General features: G+C 48.0%; 1 protein-coding gene and 1 pseudogene across 2 annotated transcripts in view; both read right to left on the bottom strand.

Annotated features, from left to right (window-relative positions):
* Window positions 1-25,541, bottom strand: part of Myrip (myosin VIIA and Rab interacting protein) — a 169,426-nt gene that overhangs the window by 80,374 nt on the left and 63,511 nt on the right. For both annotated transcript variants that reach the window (XM_021172036.2, XM_029482017.1), the window contains one exon: window positions 6,996-7,217. In XM_021172036.2, coding sequence (XP_021027695.1) covers window positions 6,996-7,217 — 222 coding nt within the window. The remainder of the gene's footprint in view (window positions 1-6,995; window positions 7,218-25,541) is intronic.
* Window positions 9,454-9,879, bottom strand: LOC110301538 (annotated as a pseudogene).

Genomic DNA, 25,541 nt, shown 5'->3' with positions numbered 1-25,541 from the left:
GTGGGAGGATGAAAGATACAAACACAGTATTTTGTACAGAGTTGTTATCTGGCTTTTAAGGCGAAACAGTCTTTGCTGGGTGAACACTGTATACATTTAGAAGGCAAAATGTCTACAGGCTGGGATTGAAGTTTTAATCCTAGAGTCCTTCAGAGAATAGCCAGAGACCAAGGAGCACATGCAAGAAAAGATGTGTGGAGCACCATCTGTCTGCAGGTGCATGGAGCAGAGTATGCAGGTGCACACAAACAAAGTAAGAATAGAAACATGTTTGAAATCATGAGAATGGGTTAATAAACTGTGATGCAGTATCATGAAAGACTTCACAAGGCGCTACAAAACTATGGGTGCTGCAGAGGCATGGGCACAAGAATCGATAAACTTAGGCAAAATGTGGTAAAAGGTGAATGTAACCATGGTGACCACCATCCAGGGCTCTGGTTTTCTGCTGAACCTGGAGTTCACTTACAAAGCTGGCTGCCCAGCAAGCCCTAGGATTCCATTTGTTTCCATGATGAACTGTATCCCCCAAGTTCTTGGGTTGCAGACCCACACCGTTATGCCTGGATTTTTTCTTAAACATGGATGTTGGGGATCTGAACTCAGATCTCCAGGCTTCCACGGTGAGCACTGACACACAGGCTCACCTCTCAGCCTCTCTGTCTTTTTCCACATGAGCATTCTGAGGAGTTTACACATTTTATTCTGTGCTGCCTCCCACAGCCTGATTGACTTTCCCTCAAGATCACATGTCCTGGGAAGCTTGGGTAGGAAGCTGTCCAAGGGGTGCATCCCGCTGACTTCTCCTAAGGCCGTTTCACCTGCAATACTAATGTCTACCAGGATCCCTGATGATCTAAAGCATTTCTGCTCTACCCACAGTCCTGTGGGATGGGACTGTTCAGCACAGAGACCTTTTTTTGTTTGCTGTATGTATCATGATGGATAAAGCTATCACAAGAGCTAATTATCCCAGGAGGGTTAACTGAGCAGTGCACATGTCCCTACAGTACGCAGAACTCAACTTGACAGCACCTTTCACACAGTCACTTCCATAGTGAACAGGCAGTTCTAATAACTACTAACTCTCCCCCTGGTGTCTGGCAAGCATGCTGTATATTGTTCTCAGGATGCATTTTAATGACAGGACATTACAACATAAACAACAACAACAACATAGGAATCTTATTAAAATCAAGTTGACATGACTTGATTATTAGTGTGTCCGGGAAAGGACAGATCCCCTGAATGCACGAGGGGGGAGCCCGAGAGGAAAGAGCAAGGTTGCATCACTGCTGTTCTATAATGTTGAGAGCCAAGAGACAAACACTGCGAATACTGCAGTCATATATATTATTGCAAACAAGAAAGAAAAGCAAGGGCCATATCAGTGAGGGCGGATAGCTTTCCTCTGCTAGCTTCCAACACCCTTTGCCTAAAAACCACAAGAGATATTTTTCTCCTCTTACATATTTAACATCAGCTGCAAGGAGGGTCCTTTCTACAGAAATCACTTAGAAATTCCAGCTAGCGCTGACAGTCTTCCAGATGTACAAACAAAGCCCCTCACCTCAGCACCAGAAAACTGACATCAACTTTAGCATGACCCATGACCTGTGTGCTCAGGGTCTGCTGCCCAAACTGATCAAACAGTGCCAATCTGACAGACATCAACTTTAGCATGACCCATGACCTGTGTGCTCAGGGTCTGCTGCCCAAACTGATCAAACAGTGCCAATCTGCCTGCAAAGGGGGGGCGGGATATGTGATGAACACGTGGAACACTGGCGAGCACTGTGCACTGAGGAAAGGAACCACAACCACAAGTGTCAACGTGGAATAAACGTGACAGACTGGAACAGATTCAGCCAGGACAAGGACAGTAATAGAGAAGTGATTGATAGGTGTATAGATGGATGGATGGATGGATGACAGACAGACACACACACACAGACTAAACACAATGCGAGTTTTCCAAAGAGGTTAACAACTGGGTGTTTTGCTGAAGGATTTCATAACCCAAAACATGACTGCAGCCATGATAAGAGAATAAAGGAATAAAGGAATACAAGCGCCATTTCAAAATGGCTGCTCCTTGGGGGAAGGGAGCACTCAGGCTTCCACAGGATTGTGACGGTTTAGTTCATCATCTGGCTGAGTGAGGGGTTGTAATAGAGGGTCTGATGGAGTCCAGTCCAGTCTGGTCTGGACTTCACTATGGAGCCAAGGATGGCTGTGTGTGAGCATGAGTGTGTGTGTATGTGTACACATGCACGCACATGCCTGTGGGTGCATCCATGCACATATGTGTGCATGCATGTGGAGTCCAGAAGCTGATAGTGCGTGTCTTCCCCTATTATTCTTCACTTGATTGATCGATTGATTGACTGATTGATTGGTTTACTGAGCCAGGGTCTCTTAACAAACCTGGAGCTCTATGACTTGGTTAGACTGGTTAGTCAGCAAACCCCAGGGGTTCTCCTGTCTCTGCCATCCCACAGTGCTATAGATGCATGATATCGGTGCCAGGGATCCAAACTCAGGCCTTGAGACTTGCATGATGAGCACTTTAGCAGCTGTGCCAGCTCCCAGCCCCTGGTCTTGAACTTCTGAGCTTCTCATCTCCACCTTCTGTGTCTCCAGCTCCTCAGTGCTGGGATTACAGGCGTGCACACCACCATGCCAAGCTCACTGCATGGCACTAACTTAGCAGGATGATTCTGCTTATTTTATGGGAGCAGAAAGATGCAACGCACAATGTTGTATGGGACAGATAACCGCCCCCCCAACTCTTTGTAGCAAAGCTACTATCTCCTGCACACACTGCTCAGCTCCCTGGGGATGCCGAAATATAAAACAATACATGATTGAAGTTATTCAATGATGACCTGAGTGTTAATATCTCAGTCTCTGGGGCCTAGGTCTTCCCATCCGAGACCCTGGCCTATCAAGTGTCTCTATCTGTGACCCCAACTTGGTGGTTTCTTTAACTGCCCCAGGTTAGTGCTGGGAAATAAACTGATTTTATATATAAAAAAATAGATTATTTTTACAGTGCTAAACGAAGATGACAAATGGAGGAAATTACTTCCTGCTTACAGGCAATCACACCAGCTTAATATTTTATTAGGAAAATACCTACTTAAAGACCTCAGAACAAAATAACAGGAACAGTGTCAAGTAATTGCAGCTAAGACCCCGCAGTGGTTTATAGTTCTCTTTTTTCTGTTATAGATTCTGAGTATTGTTTCCTCCAGACTCTAAAAGATAGAGTAACTTGCCTAGAATCAGTCACATGACATATAAGTAGCTAATTCAGGCTTCTCATCCAGACCTATGTTATGCAAATGTCATAGACTCAACATATAGAAAAGAATCTCAGGGGCCATCAAGTCCATGCTCTTTCCTCTGGAGATGTTTGCAACTGAGTACAATACTGGGCTTCTCATTAGCATGCATCTCCAGAGCAGTGTGCCACACTCAAGTGTGTGTGCAGCACCATCCCCAGTGCAGAGCACCAACCTCAGGGTGGAGCACCATCCCCAGTGCAGAGCACCAACCTAAGGGTGGAACACCATCCCCAGTGCAGAGCACCAACCTCAGGGTGGAGCACCATCCCCAGTGCAGAGCACCAACCTCAGGGTGGAACACCATCCCCAGTGCAGAGCACCAATCTCAGGGTGGAGCACCATCCCGAGTGCAGAGCACCAACCTCAGGGTGGAGCACCATCCCCAGTGCAGAGCACCAACCTAAGGGTGGAGCACCATCCCCAGTGCAGAGTACCAACCTCAGGGTGGAACACCATCCCCAGTGCAGAGCACCAATCTCAGGGTGGAGCACCATCCCGAGTGCAGAGCACCAACCTCAGGGTGGAACACCATCCCCAGTGCAGAGCACCAATCTCAGGGTGGAGCACCATCCCGAGTGCAGAGCACCAACCTAAGGGTGGAGCACCATCCCCAGTGCAGAGCACCAACCTAAGGGTGGAACACCATCCCCAGTGCAGAGCACCAACCTTAGGGTAGAACACCAACCCCAGTGCAGAGCACCAACCTCAGGGTGGAGCACCATCCCCAGTGCAGAGTACCAACCTCAGGGTGGAACACCATCCCTAGTGCAGAGCACCAATCTCAGGGTGGAGCACCATCCCGAGTGCAGAGCACCAACCTTAGGGTAGAACACCAACCCCAGGGTGGAGCACCATCCCCAGTGCAGAGTACCAACCTCAGGGTGGAGTACTATCCCTAGTGCAGAGCATCAACCTTAGGGTAGAACACCAACCCCAAGGTGGAACACCATCCCCAATGCAGAGCACCAACCTTAGGGTGGAGCACCAACCCCAGTACAGAGAATCAACCTCTGGGTGGAGCATCATCCGTACTTCAGAGCACCAACCTCAGGGTGGAGCACCAACCTCAGTGTGGAGCACCATCATCACTTTAGAGCACCAACCTCAGGGTGGAGTACCATCCCCAGTGTGTGCAGAGTGCTATTTACCGTGCTGAGCACCCTCCACTGGGAACTGAAGCCAGGTCCTCGAGAAGAGCAGCCACTACTTGTAACTGCTATGATAACCCTTGCCCTGATATGCACTTTCTCAGTGTCCGGCCTTGAGCTCACTAAGAAGCAGAAGGTTGGGCCACTCCCATCTATCACCTTGTCTTAGTTAGGGTTTGTATTGCTTTGGAGAGACCCTATGGCCAAGGAAACTCTTATAAAGGCAAACATTTAGTTGGGGCTGGCTTACAGTTTCAGAGGTTCAGTCCATTGTCATCATGGTGAGAAACAGCTGTATGCATGCAGACGTGGTGCTGGAGGAGCCAAGAGTTCTACATCTTGATCTGAAGGCAGCCAGGAGGGGACTCTCCTTCCACACTGGGTGGAGCTTGAGCATAGAGACCTCAAAGCCTGCCTACACAGTGACACACTTCTTCCAGCAAGGCCACACCTCCTAATAGTGCCACTTCCTGTGGACCAAGCAAATGCAAACCACCACACATCCCAAACCTAACTGTTGAGACCAGGCTGTTCCCTGCCCTAGGCTACTCCATTTGTTCAGAACAATGGTTTTCAGCCTGTGCTGTGCTCTGAGAAACTCCATTTTACAAACAACTTCTATGGTGTCTGAAGCAGGGGGTGGGCACACTCCTGGATGGGCGCATGCACCGCACCATCTGCCAGGTGATGCCACCTGGCACTGACTGGTGAGGGACTTGGAAGTGTACCACAGGTACACATGGAGATAATATTGTCATAACAGGACAACCAGGCCCAAGGCCTCAGAGGACACATCTAAGGAAAGAGTCTAACTTTCTCACCTGGACTCTGCAGCAGAGAACACTCAATGAGACGGTGACAGACACCCTGCTGCCTGTCATCTGATCTCTTACTGTGTGCATCAAGAACCACAGGTGGAGAACTATCCCTGGTCCCTGGCTTCAGCCCATCTGTTCCTCTGTGGCTGCAGCCTACCCGAACTGCCATCTGTCTGTCCTCTTGCTCACCTGTCTGGACCTGTTGTCCATCTGTCTGTCTGTTCATTCATGTGCTCTGGTCCTGTATTTTGCTTCACCTTATTTATCTCAGAGATGATGTATGCTTGGTTCTCTCATCCAGACTCTCTTATACTCCTAATAGTTCCCCAGGTCTTTTTGAAGCTTCTTGACTCTTTAACCCTTTGCAGTCATTCTGTAAGCTACACACACACACACACACACACACACACACACACACTAGATAGATAGACAGACAGACAGACATAGACAGTTGATAGACAGATGACAGGTAGGAGATAGATTTGTAGTATGCTGTGTGTAATGTATGATCTGAGAGCTGATATGCATAATTAAATTCAGAATAAGAACCCATGTTTCCCTCACCTGGAGGCATTAAGCAAAGCAGGGATATTTGGTAAACTGCTGTTGTTGAAACTTCCATGCCCTCTGAATTTGTTATTTAATACATCCTGACATTGCAGAAAGACACAAACATGTTTGCCTATGTTTCTGGCATAGCTGGCCATGCTCACAGCAGTCAGTTACGATGGGTCTCCACCAAGCCTCCATGTGGAAATGGGACAGTCTCATCTGTGCAATGCTTAGGACCTGGGGGCCCCCAAGACTGGACACTGGATGATGAGAAAGCCACTTTTCCACGGAAGCTGGTGTCATGGAGCTTTTGGGATCTTTGGTATGCAGAGCCTGCTTCTTCAGGGACCCTGCTCATCCACTCAGCCGCTATCCCCAAAACCAGCTCCTGGGAAAATGCTAGAACTTAGCTTACTAAAGTGTGTAAGCATGACAGAGCAGGGAGAGGAGAGATGGAGAAGGAATGCAAGACTGGCTTCTTGAGTGTGGCTCAGGCACAGCCAGGCTTTGGTTACCATCACGCAGAGCTATGGAGCCACCAGGAATGACAGTGAACCTCGAGGACGATGAAATCAGCAGAGATTTAAGACAGACACCGGCTGTTAAACTCACCAGTCAAACAGTCAGCATGCCACAGGGAGACTATGAACTGCAGGTGTCTCATTCTATCCACAGGGTGGCAGCATCCATCCCCGCTATGAGGCTTTCTCCAAACCCTCCTGAGAGCTAGTGCATGCTCATTTTCACCACAATCAATGTGGAAGCTGATTAGGCCTGCTTGTTGGCAACACGTGTGGAGACGAATAGTCGTGTCCCTTCATGTCCTTGTGCATCTGAGTTATTAGGAGCTCACCCAGTTTACTCAAGTTTTCATAATACAGTGCAGTTTCTATGAACCCAGAACACTTATCAAAGAATGAAAGGAGTGGGCAGGGCATGGGAGAAGCTGGAGCATGGGAGAAGCTGTATCTTTCATCCTGACAGCCTCCTTTGTGCACTCCCATGGCTTCTCTCATCCCCTGTCTGACATCCTTTGCTGGCTTTAGTGCTCTGGGCACACCTATCCATCAATACCAGAGGACACAGTGGTGCCAACAGCCCAAGCCTGCAAGTATGTGTCCACTCACCTGGCTTGCTGGCAGACACAGCAAACCCATAGCTTCTCGTGCTTCTGGTAGGAGCAGCAGCTCTTGCAGACGCTGAACTTGCATTCCCCACAGCGGCGCCTGGCGTTGACCAGGAAGGTGAAGGGTGAGCAGCACCGCATGCAGCAGCGCTCCACGAACTTCTGGTGCTTCGAGAGGATGCTGCACTTGCTGTTCTCCTCGGCCAGCCTCTGCTTCATCTCACTGCAAACCAGAAAGAGGGGAGAAGGTGAGGCGGAGAGAAACACCAGGGTGGGGTCGTCAGCCCAGAGCACCTGGTCCTGTCCCCTGCATGTGCCCAGCCCTTGTAAAATTGTCCTATAGAAGAACAATAAAGGCTGGAGAGATGGCTCAGTAGTTAAGAGCACTGACTGCTCTTCCAGAGGTCCTGGGTTCAATTCCCATCAACTACATGGTGGCTCACAACCATCTGTAATGGGAGAATGCCCTCTTCTGGTGTGTCTGAAGACAGCAACAGAATACTCATACAGAAAATCAGTCAATCAATCACTTAAAAAAGAAAAATAAAACCAGAGAGACTATATATGTGCATCTGTGCATGTATGTGCATGCCTACCCATCTGCTTATGTCTATGTTGAATGTACATGTGGAGACGTGTGCGCGTGTGCTTGTGTATGTTGAATGTACACGTGGAGACCAGAGTGTGTATGTGCATATGCTTGTGTGTGCTGAATCTGCATGTGGAGACCAGAGCTCAATCCTGAGTGGCCTCTCTCCCCAAGGCTCAGGGACAATCATGCAAGAGGCAGTAGAAAGGTTTTAAGAACCAGAGATGGGGGAGGACCAGAGACAGTGCCTTCTGGATATGATGGGCTGTCACCCTCATCAACAACAGCTGTGGTGGCCACACAAGAGCAAGGCAGGTGACATTCCAGCATGGAGTGGGACTCGTGAGCTCCTACGCCTAACGGAAGAGCTACGGGCAGCTGACTGCTTCTATGGAAGGGAGAGGCAGTTTTCTTTAAGGGTGTGACCCTTAAAGATAGGTCAACCACACCTCAGTGGTTGGCTCCACCCAGAAGTAGTTGTGCAGCACAGCTGGAGTTGGTGGGTTATTAAAATTCTTAAAAGAGGATATGAAATTGGAAGTAGGGTTAGGGACGCTGTGTGGACTTGTGAGGAGTTAACTGGAATGGTTGGGGTGCATATGATCAAAATACATTACATAAATTTCTTGAAAATTAAGTAAAATTATTCTTTAAAACACACTGGTGTCTTACTCCATTGCTTCTGGATACTATCTTTTGAGACAGGTTCTCTACTGAACCTGGAGCTCACTGACTGGCTAAACCGGCTGGTCAGTGAGCTCTGGGTATCCTTCTGCCTCCACTCAGCGCTGGGATTACAGACACCCACCACCACACGGGAGTTCAGTGTCGCTTCTGGAAACCTGAACTGATGTTCTCACTCTTACGTGGCAGGTCCTTGCCCCACTGATCTATCTTACTTGTCTCCAGAGAGACCAATCCTTCACCTTACATCCACAGAGAAACCCTGAATGGTGGGTTGAGTTTGTGTATCCCTGGGCGTCATGAAAAACCCAAGCACTTCTGCTTCAGACGCTACATTACCACTAACAATGAGCAGCCTTGAATAAAGCCTTTCATTCCATTAATGCCTTCTTAGAGGGGAGAAGATTGCTCCTGTTAAAACATTAATCCTCACCACAGCCCTGCTGAGAATCTGATGTAGTAGTCATGGTCCCGTTTCACACCCCTGGAGACCCAAGCAGCCAGAGGTTTGAAAAGCTTTCAAATCAACAGGAGTGGATATGGATCCTCAGGCAGACCTGAGACGCTGGCGACTTGCATGTGGATGAAAGACCACCATCTTCCACCAAAGAGCCTGGGTCACACGGACCCGCAGCCATCTACCGTCACAGGAACGTGAAGACTGACAGCTTGCATACCCCAGGGAGGTCAGCGAAGGGATTGGAGGGGCCGGAAGGAGTGGCCCCAAACATCCTGAGCAACATGGTAGGCACAGACAGTAGCCTGGCAGGGATAGAAGTTATATTTAACTACTACTGCAATCCCTCAATCCCACTACCACATCGTGTGTCGTGTCTCACCGTCAGCAGATCTGAGATAGCCAGACAAGTGGAATTTCTTGGGGTCATTACAACCAATCATGCACCTGTGGTCTTCACTGACCAAAGCATATATATACTACGTAACTGCATTAAAATTCCCTTTGGTATTAAGCTTTATTTTTAGTAGATCTCATTTATTAGTTATCATATGGATGTATGCACGTGTGTATGTTTATATCTTATTAATACAGTATCTATTTGTCTTCTCTCTGTCAACCCTGAGCCAAGCACTTTCCCCAGACTTCTTGGGGAGGTACATGAGAAGGAACATACAGGGCAGACGAGACACGGAAGAACTATGGGTGGTGGAAGTAGGGACAGCTGCTTCATATGGCGCAGAGGATGAGAAAGGCCACCATTAGGCAAGAAGCCCCACGGCCTCTGAGAGGGCAAAGCCTAGAATCGCATAGAAGAGTTGTTGCTTCAGAGAAGGGTTCCTGGCATAGACAATGATGAGGATCCCCCAAAAAGTCCCAATCCCAACCCCAGAGCCAGCCACCCCAACTATAGCAGCCCCAGCCCCAATGAACTTGGCGGCTGTGTGGATGCCCCTTGAAATGGCGCTGGTTTGGAAGCTGTGGCTAGGGATAAGTGAGGTCAGAGGCTGTGTGACCACCAAGCGGCTGAGATTCTCATCGGTTGCCATCTGTGGTCGCTTCAGCTCCACTGCAGACGACTCAGCAGTGACTCAGCAGCTGAGAGGTGCTCCTGATCAGGGAGTGGGTAGAGAAGAACTTGGAGCAGGCATACATTTTCAGGGTGAGGGGCCAAGGCAAGAGAGCTGCTCCCAGGGTAGAGAAGACAGAGAGGGGTTTATGTGTTTATTTTTGTTTGTGAAAATTTTATACATGTATACAATGTATCTCATTCATACCCAATCCCTACTCCCTCTTTCCAGTTCTCCCAATGGTATATCTGCTGACCAACTCATGGCTCTCTTTTCTATATAGCTCACTAAGGGGCATGCACTGGGGGACGGGCAACTTACAATGGCCAGCCTGCCCTTAACAACCCTCAGCTGCCATTAGCTCCTTAGTTAGGGACAGGGTGTGTAGAGAGAGACTCTCCCTGTTCCATGCTGGAATTTTTGACTCTCTCGATCATGTGGAGGTCTGATGTGGGTTACCACAGCAGGAGTAAGTTCATGTATGTAATGCACTGCCATCCCATGTTCAGAGGCAGAAGTCCGAGGCTCTCCATCCCTTCCTCTCTTACATTCTTCCCGACCCCTCATCTACAGTGTCCCCTGAGCCTTTTGCCAACAAACAACACCCAATGTTAGCATGCGCCATATTTTATTTATCTCTTGGCAGCTGATTGGCATTGAATTATGTATACTTTCTGGCTATTATGGTTAACCCTTTCATGGACAGTTATATTCAACTTCTCTGTGGTTATAGGAATTGAACCGTTGATCCACTTGGTTGGTAACTGTGCTTGGAAAAGTACCAGACATGCTTCCCCGCATCTCTACCTGTACATCCATGGTCTGCTGGGAAGACTTAAGTGTCTTCTCACCCTCACTATGACTGAACCCTTTTCCTGATGGCTGTCATCTTAGAGGATGTGAGAGGTCTTGTGCTAAGATTTTGATTTGCCCATCTCTAATGACTAATGAAGATAGCAGACCATGTTTTCATGGGCTCACCAGACATGCGTGCAACCTCATCTGTTCTAACGAGAGAATTTGTCTTTCCTTGTTTGTTATTTTGTGAGGTCTCTTGATGTACTCTGGATATAAGTTCCTTATCAGATATGTAAATTTGAGATAGTTTCCCTTCCGGCCATTAAACATTGTATCCTATTAGCATTTTTTACTAACGGAGGGAGACTGCTGATTATTCTACAAGGTACAAAGGAGCATGAGCACGCATTGGGCACTGCACAGAGACATCTTCTCAAGGAAGATGCCATTTAGATCCCTAGAACTGGTGTAGGCAGCCAGCTAAGGAGCTGGGGTCAGTACAGAGGGAAGTGATGGAGGGTTAGAAGGCAGAGCAGGCTGGAGCCTGCACCATGTCAGCGGCTGTCAGGTGAAGACTGACTCAGCATGGAAGGGAGACTCAACCACATTGTGTGGTCAGCTTAGCTATGCACCAAAAGCCAAGACTGGGGGCAGTATACTTATGGAGGGGAAGGTGGTTGAGGCTGGCTATAGAATACCCATTTGCAGACTCTCCCTTCTGCATGGTCCTCCTGTGTGTATCCACATTACATTTATTCCTTTTCTTTTGACATATAAGAGAGAAACACGTGTCAGAATCTTCCTCTAACACACACAGACAACAGGTTCTGCTATGAAGCCTGGCTGAGTACAAGACACCCCCCAGCACACACACACACACAGACACACACACAGACACACACTCACACCCTGCAGAGCTGGTCCAAATCTGCATCACGAGGCAGCTATAGACATAGATATTTTTGTCCTAGAGGACCAGCCCCCTGCTGTGGGATTATTGCTGTAGCTCTGACCTTGAGCAGCAGCAGCAGCAGCAACAACAAAACCTTCCCTCTCCCAGGAGGAACAGAGCTGCCCATCACTCTGCAGATGACAGTAAACAAAACAGAGATGCACAGAGCTCTGTTCTCTCCCCCACCGAGGAGGGCACCCATGTCCACGTCAAAGCGATGATCCTCCGGTGCACTCCTGACATCCGTTGTCATTCGCTGCCATGAATGTGAACTCCCACCTAATCAGAGGCACATCTGATTCATCTGTGAGAGGGGGTGCCTGTAGAGGAGCCTGTCAGCTGTGAGGAGATGGCATGCGGCACTAGGGGGTGGCTGCTTGGTGGTCCATCCTCAACAGCCCTGTTCACAGCAGACATCTTCCCGAAGTCTAAGTTCATGGAGGGAGCTGTAGAGAAACCTGCACAGTGGTTGGTTTGTTTTACATTTGTGTGTGTGGTGCATACATGTGTTTGCACCTGTGGAGACCAGAAGTCAACACTGGGTGTCGAGCTTCATTGCTCTCCATGGTGCCTCTTCAGGGACCTAGAGTTCACTGCTTGGCTGCACTGCATGGCAAGTGAGCCCTAGGATTCCCCTGTCTCCGCCTCCCAGCCTGAGATGACAGGCATGGGTTACCGTACTTCTTAAGTGTATGCTAGGGATCAAGGACTTACGCTTACTTTACCCCAGCCCCTATAGAACATTTAAAAATATATCCTATGGGGGAGGCCGGTGAGAAGACTCTCTCTGATGGCTCTGGGTGCCCACAGGGTCTGAGCTGAGAGAAGCCTCACAACTTCCTAGTGGAACCCTCCTAGTGAGGACTATGATGTCTCCAGGCTGTGGGGATTTCTTGGCTCCATTGTAACGTTATGGGCTGTATGTGCGGCCTGTTACCCACTGAACTGTTACGTGGTACATGACTGTAAACAACGAAGCACAGACTGGTTTTAGGATGAATTCCAATGAGTAATTTAAATTGTTTCTGCTGAATGTGGAGTAATAACATAAGCATAGATTGGTGTTAAACACACTGGTTCGAATACAAAAACACAAGGAGGCAATTTTAAAAGATGCCAGTGAAAGGTGCACACCACACCCTCTGCCTCGGAAGGTGCTAATGGATGTGTTCTTTAAGCTGAGTTCTTGAAGTTTTTCTTATCAAAATGTTGCATTTTCAGTTCACCCGAACTGCAATGGTTCTGGTAGCTTGCTCATTTCACATGGGAACAAAAGAGAAAGATAAAAAATCAGTTCCTTTATTGTTGGACCCTTCTCTCACCCATTTAGTGCCTAATGTTTTCCTGCCAGGTATTGGGGACATAAAGCAAACTGTCTGCCCCCACTGCAGAGAGAAAGGCAGAGGTTCTACAGACAAGGCATGCAAGGTGTCAGGCAGTGTGTGTGTGTGTGTGTGTGTGTGTGTGTGTGTGGTTCTGGGTGGTGTACATCACACAGAAGTAGGGGTGCCCACACTGGCTTTGGAAGGATTTACTAGAGCTACCAACCTGTGTGGGAAGACACTGTAGATGGAGAAGTCATCTCTTGCAAAAGTCCAGGCACATAGTGGAACATACAGTGTGTGAGAAGGGATTAAGCTTGGGGTCAGGGGGAGCAGGCTGGTGGTTGATCTTAAAGAGCCTCCATGCCTTGCCAAAGTGAAGTGTTCAGAGGTCATGAGAAGAAGGCAGTCACTGCCTTCACTGGGTGTGGCAGACAGTGAGACCCTCAGACCTGGGTGTCAAAGAGAGCTCCTGACAGAATGAAGAGGAAGCTGGATCAGGGGAGAGACGCTGCCTGAGTCCTTCTGTGCTGTTTACAGGGTCTTGAGGTCATCAAGACCAGGGTGACAAAGATCTAAATGGAGAGAGTGTTTTTTTGAGAAATGTATTTTTGTTTTAATTGTGAGAGAGAGAGAGAGAGAGAGACAGAGAGAGAGACAGAGACAGAGAGAGAGACAGAGAGACAGAGACAGAGATATCTGTGTGCTCATATGGGAGGTACCAACAGAGGCCAGAAGAGGGTGTTGGATGCCATCTACAACACTGATACATTGACCATTGAAGTGGTGGCTTCAGATTCTTCTATCAATACAACAATGGGGCTCAAATAAAAAATAGCGTCTTGGAGGATGAGGTAGTTTGAACAGGAATGGCTTCCATAGACTCATGTGTTTAAATGCTTGACCAATAGGGAGTGACACTATCAGGAGATGTGGCCTTGTTAGAGGAAGTGTGTCACTGTGAGGGCGGACTTTGAGGTCTCATATGCTCAAGCTACACCCAGTATTGGCACACAGTCTGACCATGCTGCCCGTGAATCAAGATATAGAGCTCTCTGCTCCTCCAGCACCAGAAACCTTGGAAATGGTAAGCCAACCCCAAGTAAATGTTTTCTTTATAAGAGTTGCTGTGTAAAAGACAGAGACAATTCCTGGCCAAAGCTTCACCAGGAATATGTCATCAGGAGCAGAATTGGCCATATGGGCCTTAGTGATATGCCAACAGGCACAGTTGAGAATACATGGGACTTGGAACCTCTGGATACAGAAACAGGAAGGAGAAATCTGCCCACATCTCTCATGGATAGGATTCCTTTGCAAAAGAGACTGTCCTGTGGATGGGGAATAAAGCCGGACCCAGCACCAGGTGAGCACAAGGAGAGATGAGGAATGGCAGAGAGGGCACTCAGTGTTGCTCTCTGACCTTCACATGCACAGGAGCACACATGTGTGTACACATGTGCACACACAGATGAGGGGTTTCTAGTTTGAAGTTCTCCCAAACCTGAAAAGTTTCCCACGTGCAAGAGCAGCTTCCCGCAGCCTTGTTCTTTTTACCTCTGCTAATGAAAGGCTCAGCAGCTAGCTGGAAACAGAGGGCCACCCATTCGCCAAAGATGAATGAATAGTCATTCCTTCTGCCAAATCGAGGAGGGAAAGAAAGATTTCATATCAAACATCACACTTTAGCCTAAATTAAAATGCAAATTGACTGTTGCTCTGAGAGCTCACAAGATACAGCTGCTGCAAACATGCCTGGTCCAAGAGGAATTCCCAGAGGGCGCCAGCTACTTGTCCAACAGTTGCCTAAATTCAGCAAAGAGAAAATTTAAAAAAAAAAATCAAGCGAATCATTATTTGTTTTATATTCTTGATCTTTTTTCCCTACAAAATCTACCTGATTCAATAGATTTTGGAAAATGTCCAAAGTTCCTGAGGTCTCTTTTGTCAGTAAAAGTTCTACTGGGGTCAAGAAGTCTCAAAAGTAAAAGAGGAACTGAGGTATTCACACTTGTACAGGACAATCGGACAGAACCGCTTCCCAGGGTCTGATGTTCATGTGCAGAGCTGCAGAGCCTCATGGATCTCCCAGTGCCCTGATCTACTCTTCCCAGGAGGCCGCTGGGGACAGCAGTGTGCCCTCCTCTTCAGGCTGCCTTCCCCCGCTTGCCCAGAGAGGAAGTGAACCCTAGTGCAGAGGCATAGATGTGGTCGGCTGTGTACATAGAAGACCACTTGGGAATGAAAACAAGCAGCCACTTGAAGCACCGTGATTTGGTTTTATTTTTAAAATATGATAGAAAGTATATTCTGAACCCAAAACTAAATTCACCCATTACTTTAACATTCATATTGAGCACATAGATTCATAGCTTGTTAAGATGTCTGTTGTGTTCATAAAAGGATGCTACATAATTTATGTGGCTCTTTATAAAACAGACATCTGTGGAGCTGCTGCCTCAAGCCATGACACATCCTAAGCATGGAGCAGTTTAGAGACAGAAAAAGACAGGGCCATGAGAGACAAGAACGACGGAGCATGAAGATCCTGCCCAGGGTTCTTTCCTGAAGGGATAGTGATGTTTGCAGACGAATGCCAGATACATCCAAAAATGTTTTCAGAAAACCTAAGTTAATGTTGTGTATCTACCTGGCAAGAGTTAAATATTTGCTTAGATCAATCTAGATATTGTTGCCTAGGTATTTTTTAAAATAAGGCTAATATCCAGAGGGCTGGACAGACAGCTCAGTAGGTAGGAATATTCCCTACTCCTCCAGAGGCCTTAAGTTTTAATTCCTAGCATCCACATCTCAGACAGCTCACAACCACCTCTAACTCCAGCTCTAGGGGATCCAATGTTTCTGTCTCCAAGGCCACCCACATCAAGCAGGTGTTCTCGATTACACACACACACACACACACACACACACACACACACACAGAGAGAGAGAGAGAGAGAGAGAGAGAGAGAGAGAGAGAGAGAGAGAGAGAAAGACACAGACACACAGATACAAGATATACACAGACCACACATGGACAATCGGACATACAAAGATACACGCACAGACACATACAGATACACATACACAACCCCCCCCCAGATATGCACAAACACACATGCACACATACACACACAGTGTTTTTCAAAAAGATTTATGTTTAAATTTGTAGACTTCGACTCATACCAATTACTCCCCGTAAGTGGCTAGGTCTCACCCACACTCACCAGAAAAGCAGAAACAAGGCCGGCAGACAACACCACCTCCAGACTCGAGCTAGCAACTCTCCCTGGATCTCCAACCTCCACTCACCCTGAAGACTGATCAGCCAGTGGGCACCATCACCTAAGCACATTCTGTAAGACAAATCGACCTCTCTCACACACAAACGCCAGCGGTTCTGCTCTCGGGGTGCTTCTCTCGGGGTGCACACACTGACCTGCTCTGGCTCCCATGGTAGACACCGAGAGTTCTGCCAACACTCAGAAGTGTGTGCATATGTAAACAAGAATGCTGGAGAGGTCAGAGTGACCACCGGGAGTGTAATTTATCCCGGGAGAACACCTGTTGTGGGCTACTGAGAGTGACAGTTTGCCATCTGGCTGCAAGATTTTATTTTCTGGGCTGGCTCAGTAGGTACAGTGCTTGCTGAACAAGTGTGCGGTCCTGAGTTCAGATCCCCTGACGCCATGTAAAGCCAGGCATGATGGTGCCCATCTGTAATCCCGTAGCTCTTATAGGGGGATAGGGGGCCCGAGCCCCCTCCCCCCGGGAGCTTGTGAGCCAGCTAGCGTGGCATTTACAATGGTCAGGAAGAGACCCAGTCTCAAACAAGGTAGAAGGCATGGTCTGACACATGAGGTTGTCCCGTGAATACTACATGCATGTCATAACATGTGTGCACCTACATCCACATGCATGAATATGGACATGCAAATACGCACATGAATTTTAAAAACCGTTTTTTTTCAATTGACATCTGCGCAGAGACCACTAGAGGGCAGCCCTGCACTTGGGAGCTGGAAGGTGTCTTTCTTAGCAAAGGGAATGAATGCACTTACCACCTTCTAGTGGGCCACGATGACAAGGACAACCACATGAAATAACAAGTACACTGAAACCTTTCAATAAAATTTCCGTTTTCTGCCATTTCTCAGTCATGGAATCTGCCATCAACATCAACATCAACATCATGATCACAATTAATTCTCTAGCTGTTGGGTATCTATGTTCAAAGCCTTCCCAGACACCTTTACCCAGCCTCAGAATAATCTTCCTCAGTGTATGTGGTGACTACCTTCACTTGATAGACGAAGAATCAGAGGCCCAAAGAGTGGGTACCTTGGGCGGAACTCCTGTATGTGTGGTGCAGTCTAAGAGTGGTTTCAAAACTGGTACAGGGGTGAGGAACTCCTGGCTGTTGATGGCTACTGAGGGTGTGTGTGTGTGTGTGTTTTCTTTAATGAGGAAGTTTTCTTGTTGTGTTAGGGAAAGAGTCACAGGGCAGGGGCTTGGGCAGGCAAGCACAGAGGAAGACAGCAGGCAGGCAGGGACTAGGAATAAATGTCACGTCGCTAAGCACAATTCCTAGAGACACCAGCATGTCCCTCTACACAGCAACAGAGCAGAACAGCTCTGAGCTGGATGTCAGGGCCCAGATGGGGTTGGAATTAAGCTTTCCCTGTTCCCTGCAGGACGTCTGGGAGGCTGCTCCAGGGGGTGACCCCAACCCATGGGTGGGCAGTGCTCATTGAACTCAGCAGGTGACAGAAGTTCTAACAAGAGAGGACAGGACATGAAATCGGGAGAAGGCTGTCAGGGTATTCTGAGAGGAGTTGAGAGAAGGCCGTAGGGTAGTTGTTACATAACACATTGTATACCTGTATGCATTTATCCAAAAATAAAAAAGACACTGAAGATCAAGGGGTTGAGGAAGGGTGTAAAGGAAGAGAAGGAAAGGAGAAGGGGCAAAGCTCGGCAAAGCTCAGTGGGAGTTTGCTTCACACTGAGCTCACGTGGAGTCCAGAGTTTGCCCTGGCCATGGAACCAGACCTGCTTTAATAAGCAAGGACAGGGGCTTGGAGTGCAGCTCAGGTGACAGAGGGCTTCCATGGCTTGATTAAACCCTGGGTTTACCCCTCAGCACCACATAAACCTAGTGCAATGGCACATCCCTGTAATCCCAGCACTCTGGGAATAGAGGCAGGGAATCTGAAGTTCTAAGTCAACTTCAGCTAGGTACTGAGTTTGAGGCCATCCTGGGTCACACGAAATCCTATCTCAAAACAAAAAATAAAAATACAATAAGAAGAGGAAAATGTTTTGTTTCTATTTACCAGTCGTGTCTAAAGGTAGCCAGTGCCAGCCACTGGGACATGGGTACCCTGAATGGCAGGGGAAACTGGGTGTGGCTCAGAGTCAACTAAGATAGAGGGAGGAAAATGCTGTCCAGGGAAGGTGCTGATGTGAATCATATTAGACTGCAAACCTGGGCCTTTCCTGCCTCTAATATTCTTGAAGGGAAGGACATGAGGGGAACAGAGAAGAAATGAGAGAAAGAAAGAGGAAGAGAGAGGGGAAGAGACAGAAAGAGAGGGAGGGAGAACCCTCCTACAGAGACCAGAGAGGGAGAAGGAGAGACTTAGAGAGAGAGAACAAGCAGTAGTTGGTAATGTTCTCATATAAAAATGGAAGAGGGAAAATAAGGAAAAGACACAAGTAAAGGAATCCGCAATGAGGTGTCCATGGAGAGTCAGGGCAGCTCCAGGTCGGGCCCCAGATCTCAGAAGCATCCTAACCCCTGTTCCCACCCTGTATCAGCAAGGACCAATGGCGCTCTCTCAGTGCAGTGCTGTTTGTTACGCAGCACACTGGGCAGCTACCTGTCTAAAGCTTCCCTTCAAACACACCTGGTGTGGGCCAAACATTTTACCTTGTCTCTGGTCTCTGTAGGAGGGTTCTGGTCTCTTCCAGAACCAACTTGAACTGTAGCTCAAGGTGGTGCTGATGGCATCTGAACATCTGTGGGAGAGACACACTAACCAGAGGGGATTGTGTGCATGTATGTGTGTGTATGTGTGTACATGTATGTGTGCATACGTGTGTATACATATATGTGTGTGCATGTGTGTGCATGTTCGTGTGTATGGGTGCATGTGTACGTCTGTGCCTGTGTGTGTGCATATGTATGTGTGCATATGTATGTGTATACATGTATGTGTGCATGCATGTGTATACATGTATGTGTGCATGCATGTGTATGCATGTATGTGTGCATGTGTATGCTCAAGCCCATGAGTGTTCAGGGGGGGGCCAGAAGACAAGTACACCCTCCATCCTTCTAACTTTGATTTCTTTTTGAGGCAGGGTCTCTCCATGACTATCTTAGTTAGGGTTTTACTGCTGTGAACAGACACCATGACCAAGGCGAGTCTTATAAAAAACAACATTTAATTGGGGCTGGCTTACAGGTTCAGAGGTTCAGTCCATTATCATCAAGGTGGGAGCATGGCAGTATCCAGGCAGGCATGGCGCAGGCAGAGCTGAGAGTTCTACATCTTCATCCAAAGGCTGCTAGTGGAAGACTGACTTCTAGGCAACTAGGGTGAGGGTCTTAAGCCCACACCCACAGTGACACACCTACTCCAACCAGGTCACACCTATTCCAACAAGGCCATACCTTCAGATGGCGCCACTCCCTGGTCCAAGGATATACAAACCATGACAATGACCTAGAACTAACCACATAGGCTAGGCTGGCCAGCCATGAGCTCAGGGATCTGAATGTTTCTCCCCAGCACCAATGTTACAAACGTGCATCACCACACCCCACGTTTATACACAGCTTCTGGTGACTGAACACGTGCTCTCATGCTGGCAAAGCAAGCACTCAGCACTTCGCCACACGAACCATCTCCTCAGGCCTTACCTCCCTCCAAAGACTCTCAAGACTTTTACAAAGCATCAACGTTTGCTTCATTTTTTTCTTTTTTTTTTAAGCAGTGAAAAAAAAATACACTTGATGATAAAAGAAAAGATGGGTGTGTCTAGATAAATATCGCTTTCAAGGAAGCCCCTACTTCCTAACAGGAGAGCTTTCTTCCTGAGAGCAAATCCTTCACTACACTTCTTTGCAGGTACTGGCAGTGGGGAACTGAGTGGAATAAAGGCCAACGCCCTCTGGGCTTTAGAGAGAGCACAAGTCTCCCTAATGCGCACCTTAGCGATTTGTTTCTTCCCTTTCTGATCCTCCTCATAATCTATCATGAATGATGTTCTGTGTCATCCATTTGTTCCCTTGTTAACTATCTCCTCCCTGGAATCTAGTCCATGGAGGCCACAGCCCCTGCCTCTCACGTGCCTTCATTGTGTTTCTGTTGCTGTGGTGAAATATCCTGACGAAAATCAAGACAGAGGGGAGAGGGTCCATTTTCACTCACAGTTTTCAGATGCAGCCTATTGGAGCAGGGAAGGCAAGGTGGTGGGAAGGTGGGATAACTCAGGAGTCAGGTGGGAAGAAGATGGGATAGCTGACCAGACCACAGCTACAGCCAAGAGCAGAGAGTGGAAATGCACACATGCCTAGCACTCAGCCAGATTTCTTCTCTCTCCCAAAGCCCAGGGTCCAACCCTAGGGAATGGTTCCGCCCACAGTGGGTTCAGCCCAGGGTCCAACCCTAGGGAATGGTTCCGCCCACAGTGTGTTCAGTCTTCCAGTACTAACTAATGTAATCAAGACCAGTCCTCCCAGGCACACCCACAGCCCATCCTGATCTATACAATCCCTTGCTGGTACTCTCTTCCCAGGTGACCGTAGATTGTATCAAATTGACAATAAACTTAACCTTCACACGGAACCTTCCGCAGGCCAGAAGGAAGGCCCTTGGCTGTCTGTTGAGTAAATAGGCACCTGGGCTAGACCAAGAGTCTCATCGGCATGCTGAGACAATTTAGGTACCACAGTCATCAGGAGCAAATTATCAACAGAACAATCAAGACCTTCTCATTTGTGATGGGGAAAGTGCTTGTCACCAAGCCATGAGGTTAACCAAGTTCCATGATTACAGCCAAGAGCTCCACATACAGGTACATGCACCGGTGTCTCAAAGACAGGGCTTTGAGCAAGAAAGCGACATCTCCTTCCATTTTGTTCTGGGCCTTTCTTTGTCTCCAGTTATCTCCCTCACTTTCCAGACTTGATGTTAAAAATTAGTGCCTAGTACTGCACTAGTGCTGTCAGAGGGAGGGAACTGAATCATGAAGAACCGAGCGCAATCCAGGCTCAGGATGTCATTATGAGAAGCCCCTATTTCAGGGGTGTGTTCACTGTGGTATTTGATTATGATTTAAGCCTTGTTGAGAGTATAATTTTTAAAGGATTTCTGCAGAAATATGTTTCTGGCTGCTGTAGGTTTGAAACACTTCTGATCTTTGGTTAAACATACCATTCCCATTTTGCATCATGATATATCCTTTTCTTTCTGTGACATGTCAAGAGCTATATAAATCTAGATGGCAGAGGCTTCCGGAAACAGGTGGATTTGTGAGATTGCATTAGTGCATAAGCCTGGCAAGGGGAGCTTCTGTCTGCATTATAGTCTGTCATCTCTGAGCCCAGAAAATGCTTTCAAGATTCCATTTCTAGTGCTGATCTAGAAATGGAAAGATGGCTCAGTGGTTAAGAGCACTGGCTGTTCTTGTGGAGGATCCAGGCTTAATTCCCAGCACCTGCACGTGGCTCACAACTGCCTCCAACTCCAGTTCCAGGGGATCCAACGCCATCTTCTGGACTCTGCAAGTACTGCACACGTTTGGTGCACATGCATACAAGCAGGCAAACACTCACACACATAAAACTTTAAAAAGCTTTTAAACAAGATTCTATTTACTGGAAGATGAGGGTTAGTTACATTATGAGGGAGGCGACAATAACAGAGATTGGGCATAGGATGGGTACATTAAAAGATAATTCTTGTTTCCGCAAAATGGCCAGGTAGGTAAAGATACTGGCTACACAGCCTGGAGACCTGGAATTGACCCCCAGAATCCTCGTAATGGTGGAAGGAGACTCCATAAAGTTGTTCTCTGGCCTCTACACATGTGCCGTGTCACACCCGCACCCCCCTCACACACATACACACAATAACAAATGCAAAGCCCTGGAAGGGTACTTCTTGCTCTTCACAATGTTCTAAAGATGAACACTATTTACCAGCTTTTCCTCCTCGATATTTTATGATGTTGAAATTACTAAATTAGCCCTGAAAATATTTTGTATAGTTCCCAAAAGACTTGGCAGGCCCTCGGCTGCCACTGCACAATGACTCTCAGTGATTGCTATTTAACACAGTCGAGGCCGTGGGTATCTGGTAAATAAGGCCCCACGGTAGCCTGCAAGTGGTTCATTTAGCAATTTGCCTTGCTAATGAAAGCAGAAATTCCATTTACAAAAATGTCAACGATACCAGGGGAGCCAGCCTACGTACTCATGCATGTGGCTGCCAACACACATGGGTGCTGCTGTAGACAGAGATTAGGAGAGGATGGGGGACTCCCCCAAAACCTACAGAGCTCTTGGACACCAATGTTGCTAAGCTCCTTTGAGGATACTTTACACCCATACTCTCTCCAGAGTCATGCCATCTCTTCTTGCTGTGCGTGAACCACTGCAAACTAGGCTCAAACACTCTTCACACTGCCATTCCGTCCAACCCCTGATCCGCTGATCTGTTCATTTGCTATTCCCGGATCCATATGATACACATGTTGCTATTTCATAGGTGTGGGAACGGAGGCACATTACAGTTTATACCACATTGTGTAAGGTTCACTTCTGTGCCTAGTGTTCTGGGTCCATGTCTACTTCCCCACCGCGCCCACTGTGTGCCAGAGGCCTCCATCCTGGCGGACACATAGTGGGATCTCCACAAACATAGATGCTATACTCTTAGTTCTAGTGCAACGCCAGCCCAGAGCTGTGTGTCTTGTAAGTGAAGTCCTCACGACCAGGAGAAATTTGTCACAGTTGTCAGATAGGGGCATCTTTTCAGGAGCTGTGCAGAGTCTGAGATCCAGTAGGCTTGGGCAATGTAAATACTTCAGAACATCTCAAAGAAAGATGAGACTCTGCAGGAGAGGGCCCCTCTGCTCCAGGCCCCAGCCGCATTAGTAATGAGCACTGGTTTGTTTCCATAGCGCCCAGTCGAGGCGGCTGCAGAGACTAAGAACCAGACTTTAGGCATTTCTCAACTGAGATGACCATAGCTGTGTCAGGTTTACATAACTATCTAGCATAATGATTTTGAAAAAAAAAAAAACACCAAAACAACAAAAAACCCATGTTGAACACTTCATAAAACTTTGCTTACATATAAAGAACTTGAGGGGCAGCAATTGGTTCCATGGGCAAGGTGCTTGCTGCCCAGCCTGATGACTGGAGTCTTATCTCCAGGACACACGTGGTAGAAGGAGAGAGCAGACTCCTGCAGGTTGGTTATGAACTTGACAAGCTTGCTGTGGCACACGGATGGGCGCGCACACACATACACACATGCACACACACACGCACACACACACAGAGGGAGACACACACACGGGGGTGGGGGAGAGAATAACTAAATGTAATAAAAACACAAGTTCAGCCTCACACAGCTACAGAGTTTGTTGTCACTACCTACGAGTCCACTGAGGCGCCTGCTCTCTCCCGGTATCGTCCCTTCCTATTCCCTGCCATTTCTAAAATACTAGGTTGTGAGGAACCCCATCCCCATATGCTATGCTGGGAGCAGAAACAAGCTGGATACCTGGGGGATGTGGGCAATGGACACCTGGGGGATGTGGGCAATGGACACCTGGGAGATGTGGGCAATGGACACCTGGGGGATGTGGGCAATGGACACCTGGGGGATGTGGGCAATGGACACTTGAGAGATACGGGAAGACAGGCAATTCTGATCATATAAAAAACATACAGTGTTGAGCGAGGCACAGAAAAGTTGTAGAGGGCCTTTCTTTTAAATAAGCATCTTTGAAATGGGCCCATCTGCATCCCCTGTATTGCTTGTGTGTGCTCTCGTGTATGGGCCCGCAGGTGCCATGGCAGGCATATGTAGGTCAGCCTCAGGTATCCATCTGCCTTGTCTGAGACAGGGGACAGGGTCTTGCTGTTTGCTGCTGTGTACATTAGGCTAGTTGGTCCTCAGGCTTCAGGGGATCCTCCTGTCTCAACTGCCAGCTCTCTGTGGGAGTGCTGGGCTAATGGGTACAGGCAGAGTCTTGTCTGGCCTTTATGTTGGTTCTGAATACTTGGACTAGGGTTTTCATGCTCTGGTGACAGGCGCTTTACCTGCCGAGTTAGCTCCCTATAGAAATGACTGTAAAGGGATTGTAGGGGTAGCCACCCAGAGATTACACCACACTGCTCAAATTCAATGCTGTGGTCCAGGCTGGAGTCTAAGCTGATCTCTTCCTTGTTTTCCAGTGCTTGATTGAAGCCAGGACCTTGCTCAGGCTAGGCAAGCACTCTACCACTGAGTATACTCCCAGCTCCCTTTTGACCTTTTGAGACAGGGGTCTCCCTGAGTTACCCAGAATAGCCTTGAACTTGTGACCATCCTGCCTTAGCTTCCGAAGGGTTAGGATAACAGGCCGGCACCACCACGCCTAGCTTGAATCAATGTCTCCACCACCGTTAAGAGATTCTGTTGGCGTTCTGCTGGTGGCCAGGCTCATGCCAAATTTCTGGTAAGACTGTTGATGTCACACAAACATACGACAGCAAGGCACTGCCAGCCTGTGTGGAACACAGTGTCCACAGCTATTTTATGATGTGAGAGAGACAGGGTGTATTTACCATAGGCAGCAAGGCCCTAGTACCACCTAATTCTGGCTAGTAACTCCGACTGGGGCATGGGACACTAGCCACACACTCTGTGACATAGATGCCTTGTGTCTGGAGTCGCCGAGTGAAAGATTTATTTGTTCAGCTCCCAGTGCTCTGTCATGAATTACACCAAAACCCATGCTCACTCAGAGTGAACCACCCCGCCCCCCCCCTGGTGTCATGTGACCTGGTATACACTAGTGGACCCAAATGCAACCTGTCAACGTTTCATAATTGAGGACTGTGGTGAACACTATTCATGTCATGAACACAGTAGATGCCACCATAGGTCCCCATTCAAAGGTATCAGTCAAGCCAGCCCTTACTACTAGCACCATGCCCGAGCCTACAGTCATAGCCAGTGAACTATCTCCCAGGGATCCAGTTAGCATGGGACGTGGGGGTCTTGGGGTGCTAACAAGGCTTATCCTCGTGGTCTCTGAGAACGCCTATGCCTGAGACCTTGGACACACAGGTAACAGGCTCCATGGGGATCGGTGAATGAACAGGTCCTGGTGTAAAAGCAAGACTGGACCCTGACGCTGTGGGTGAAAATCAGCACAGGTGAGATGAGCACAGCAAAGATGGAGGAGCGGGCGTTTAGAAGAAAGGCCTGGCGGGGCTTTGCTTAAGCACAGAAGACTAGGCTGGAAGCTCCTCCCCTACCTCCCACCCCACCATAGCTGCCCCAGACGGTGCAGAGCCACCAGGTTCACAAGCTTCATCTGTTCCACTAGCTCCACCCTCTCCGCACAGTTCATGCAGGTCTTCATTCCACAAGACTAACTTCCTCT

Source organism: Mus caroli, chromosome 9, assembly GCF_900094665.2.
Source record: "Mus caroli chromosome 9, CAROLI_EIJ_v1.1, whole genome shotgun sequence".
Lineage (NCBI taxonomy): Eukaryota > Metazoa > Chordata > Mammalia > Rodentia > Muridae > Mus > Mus caroli.
Note: the sequence above shows the minus strand (reverse complement) of the source record. Positions and strands in the feature narration are given on the sequence as shown.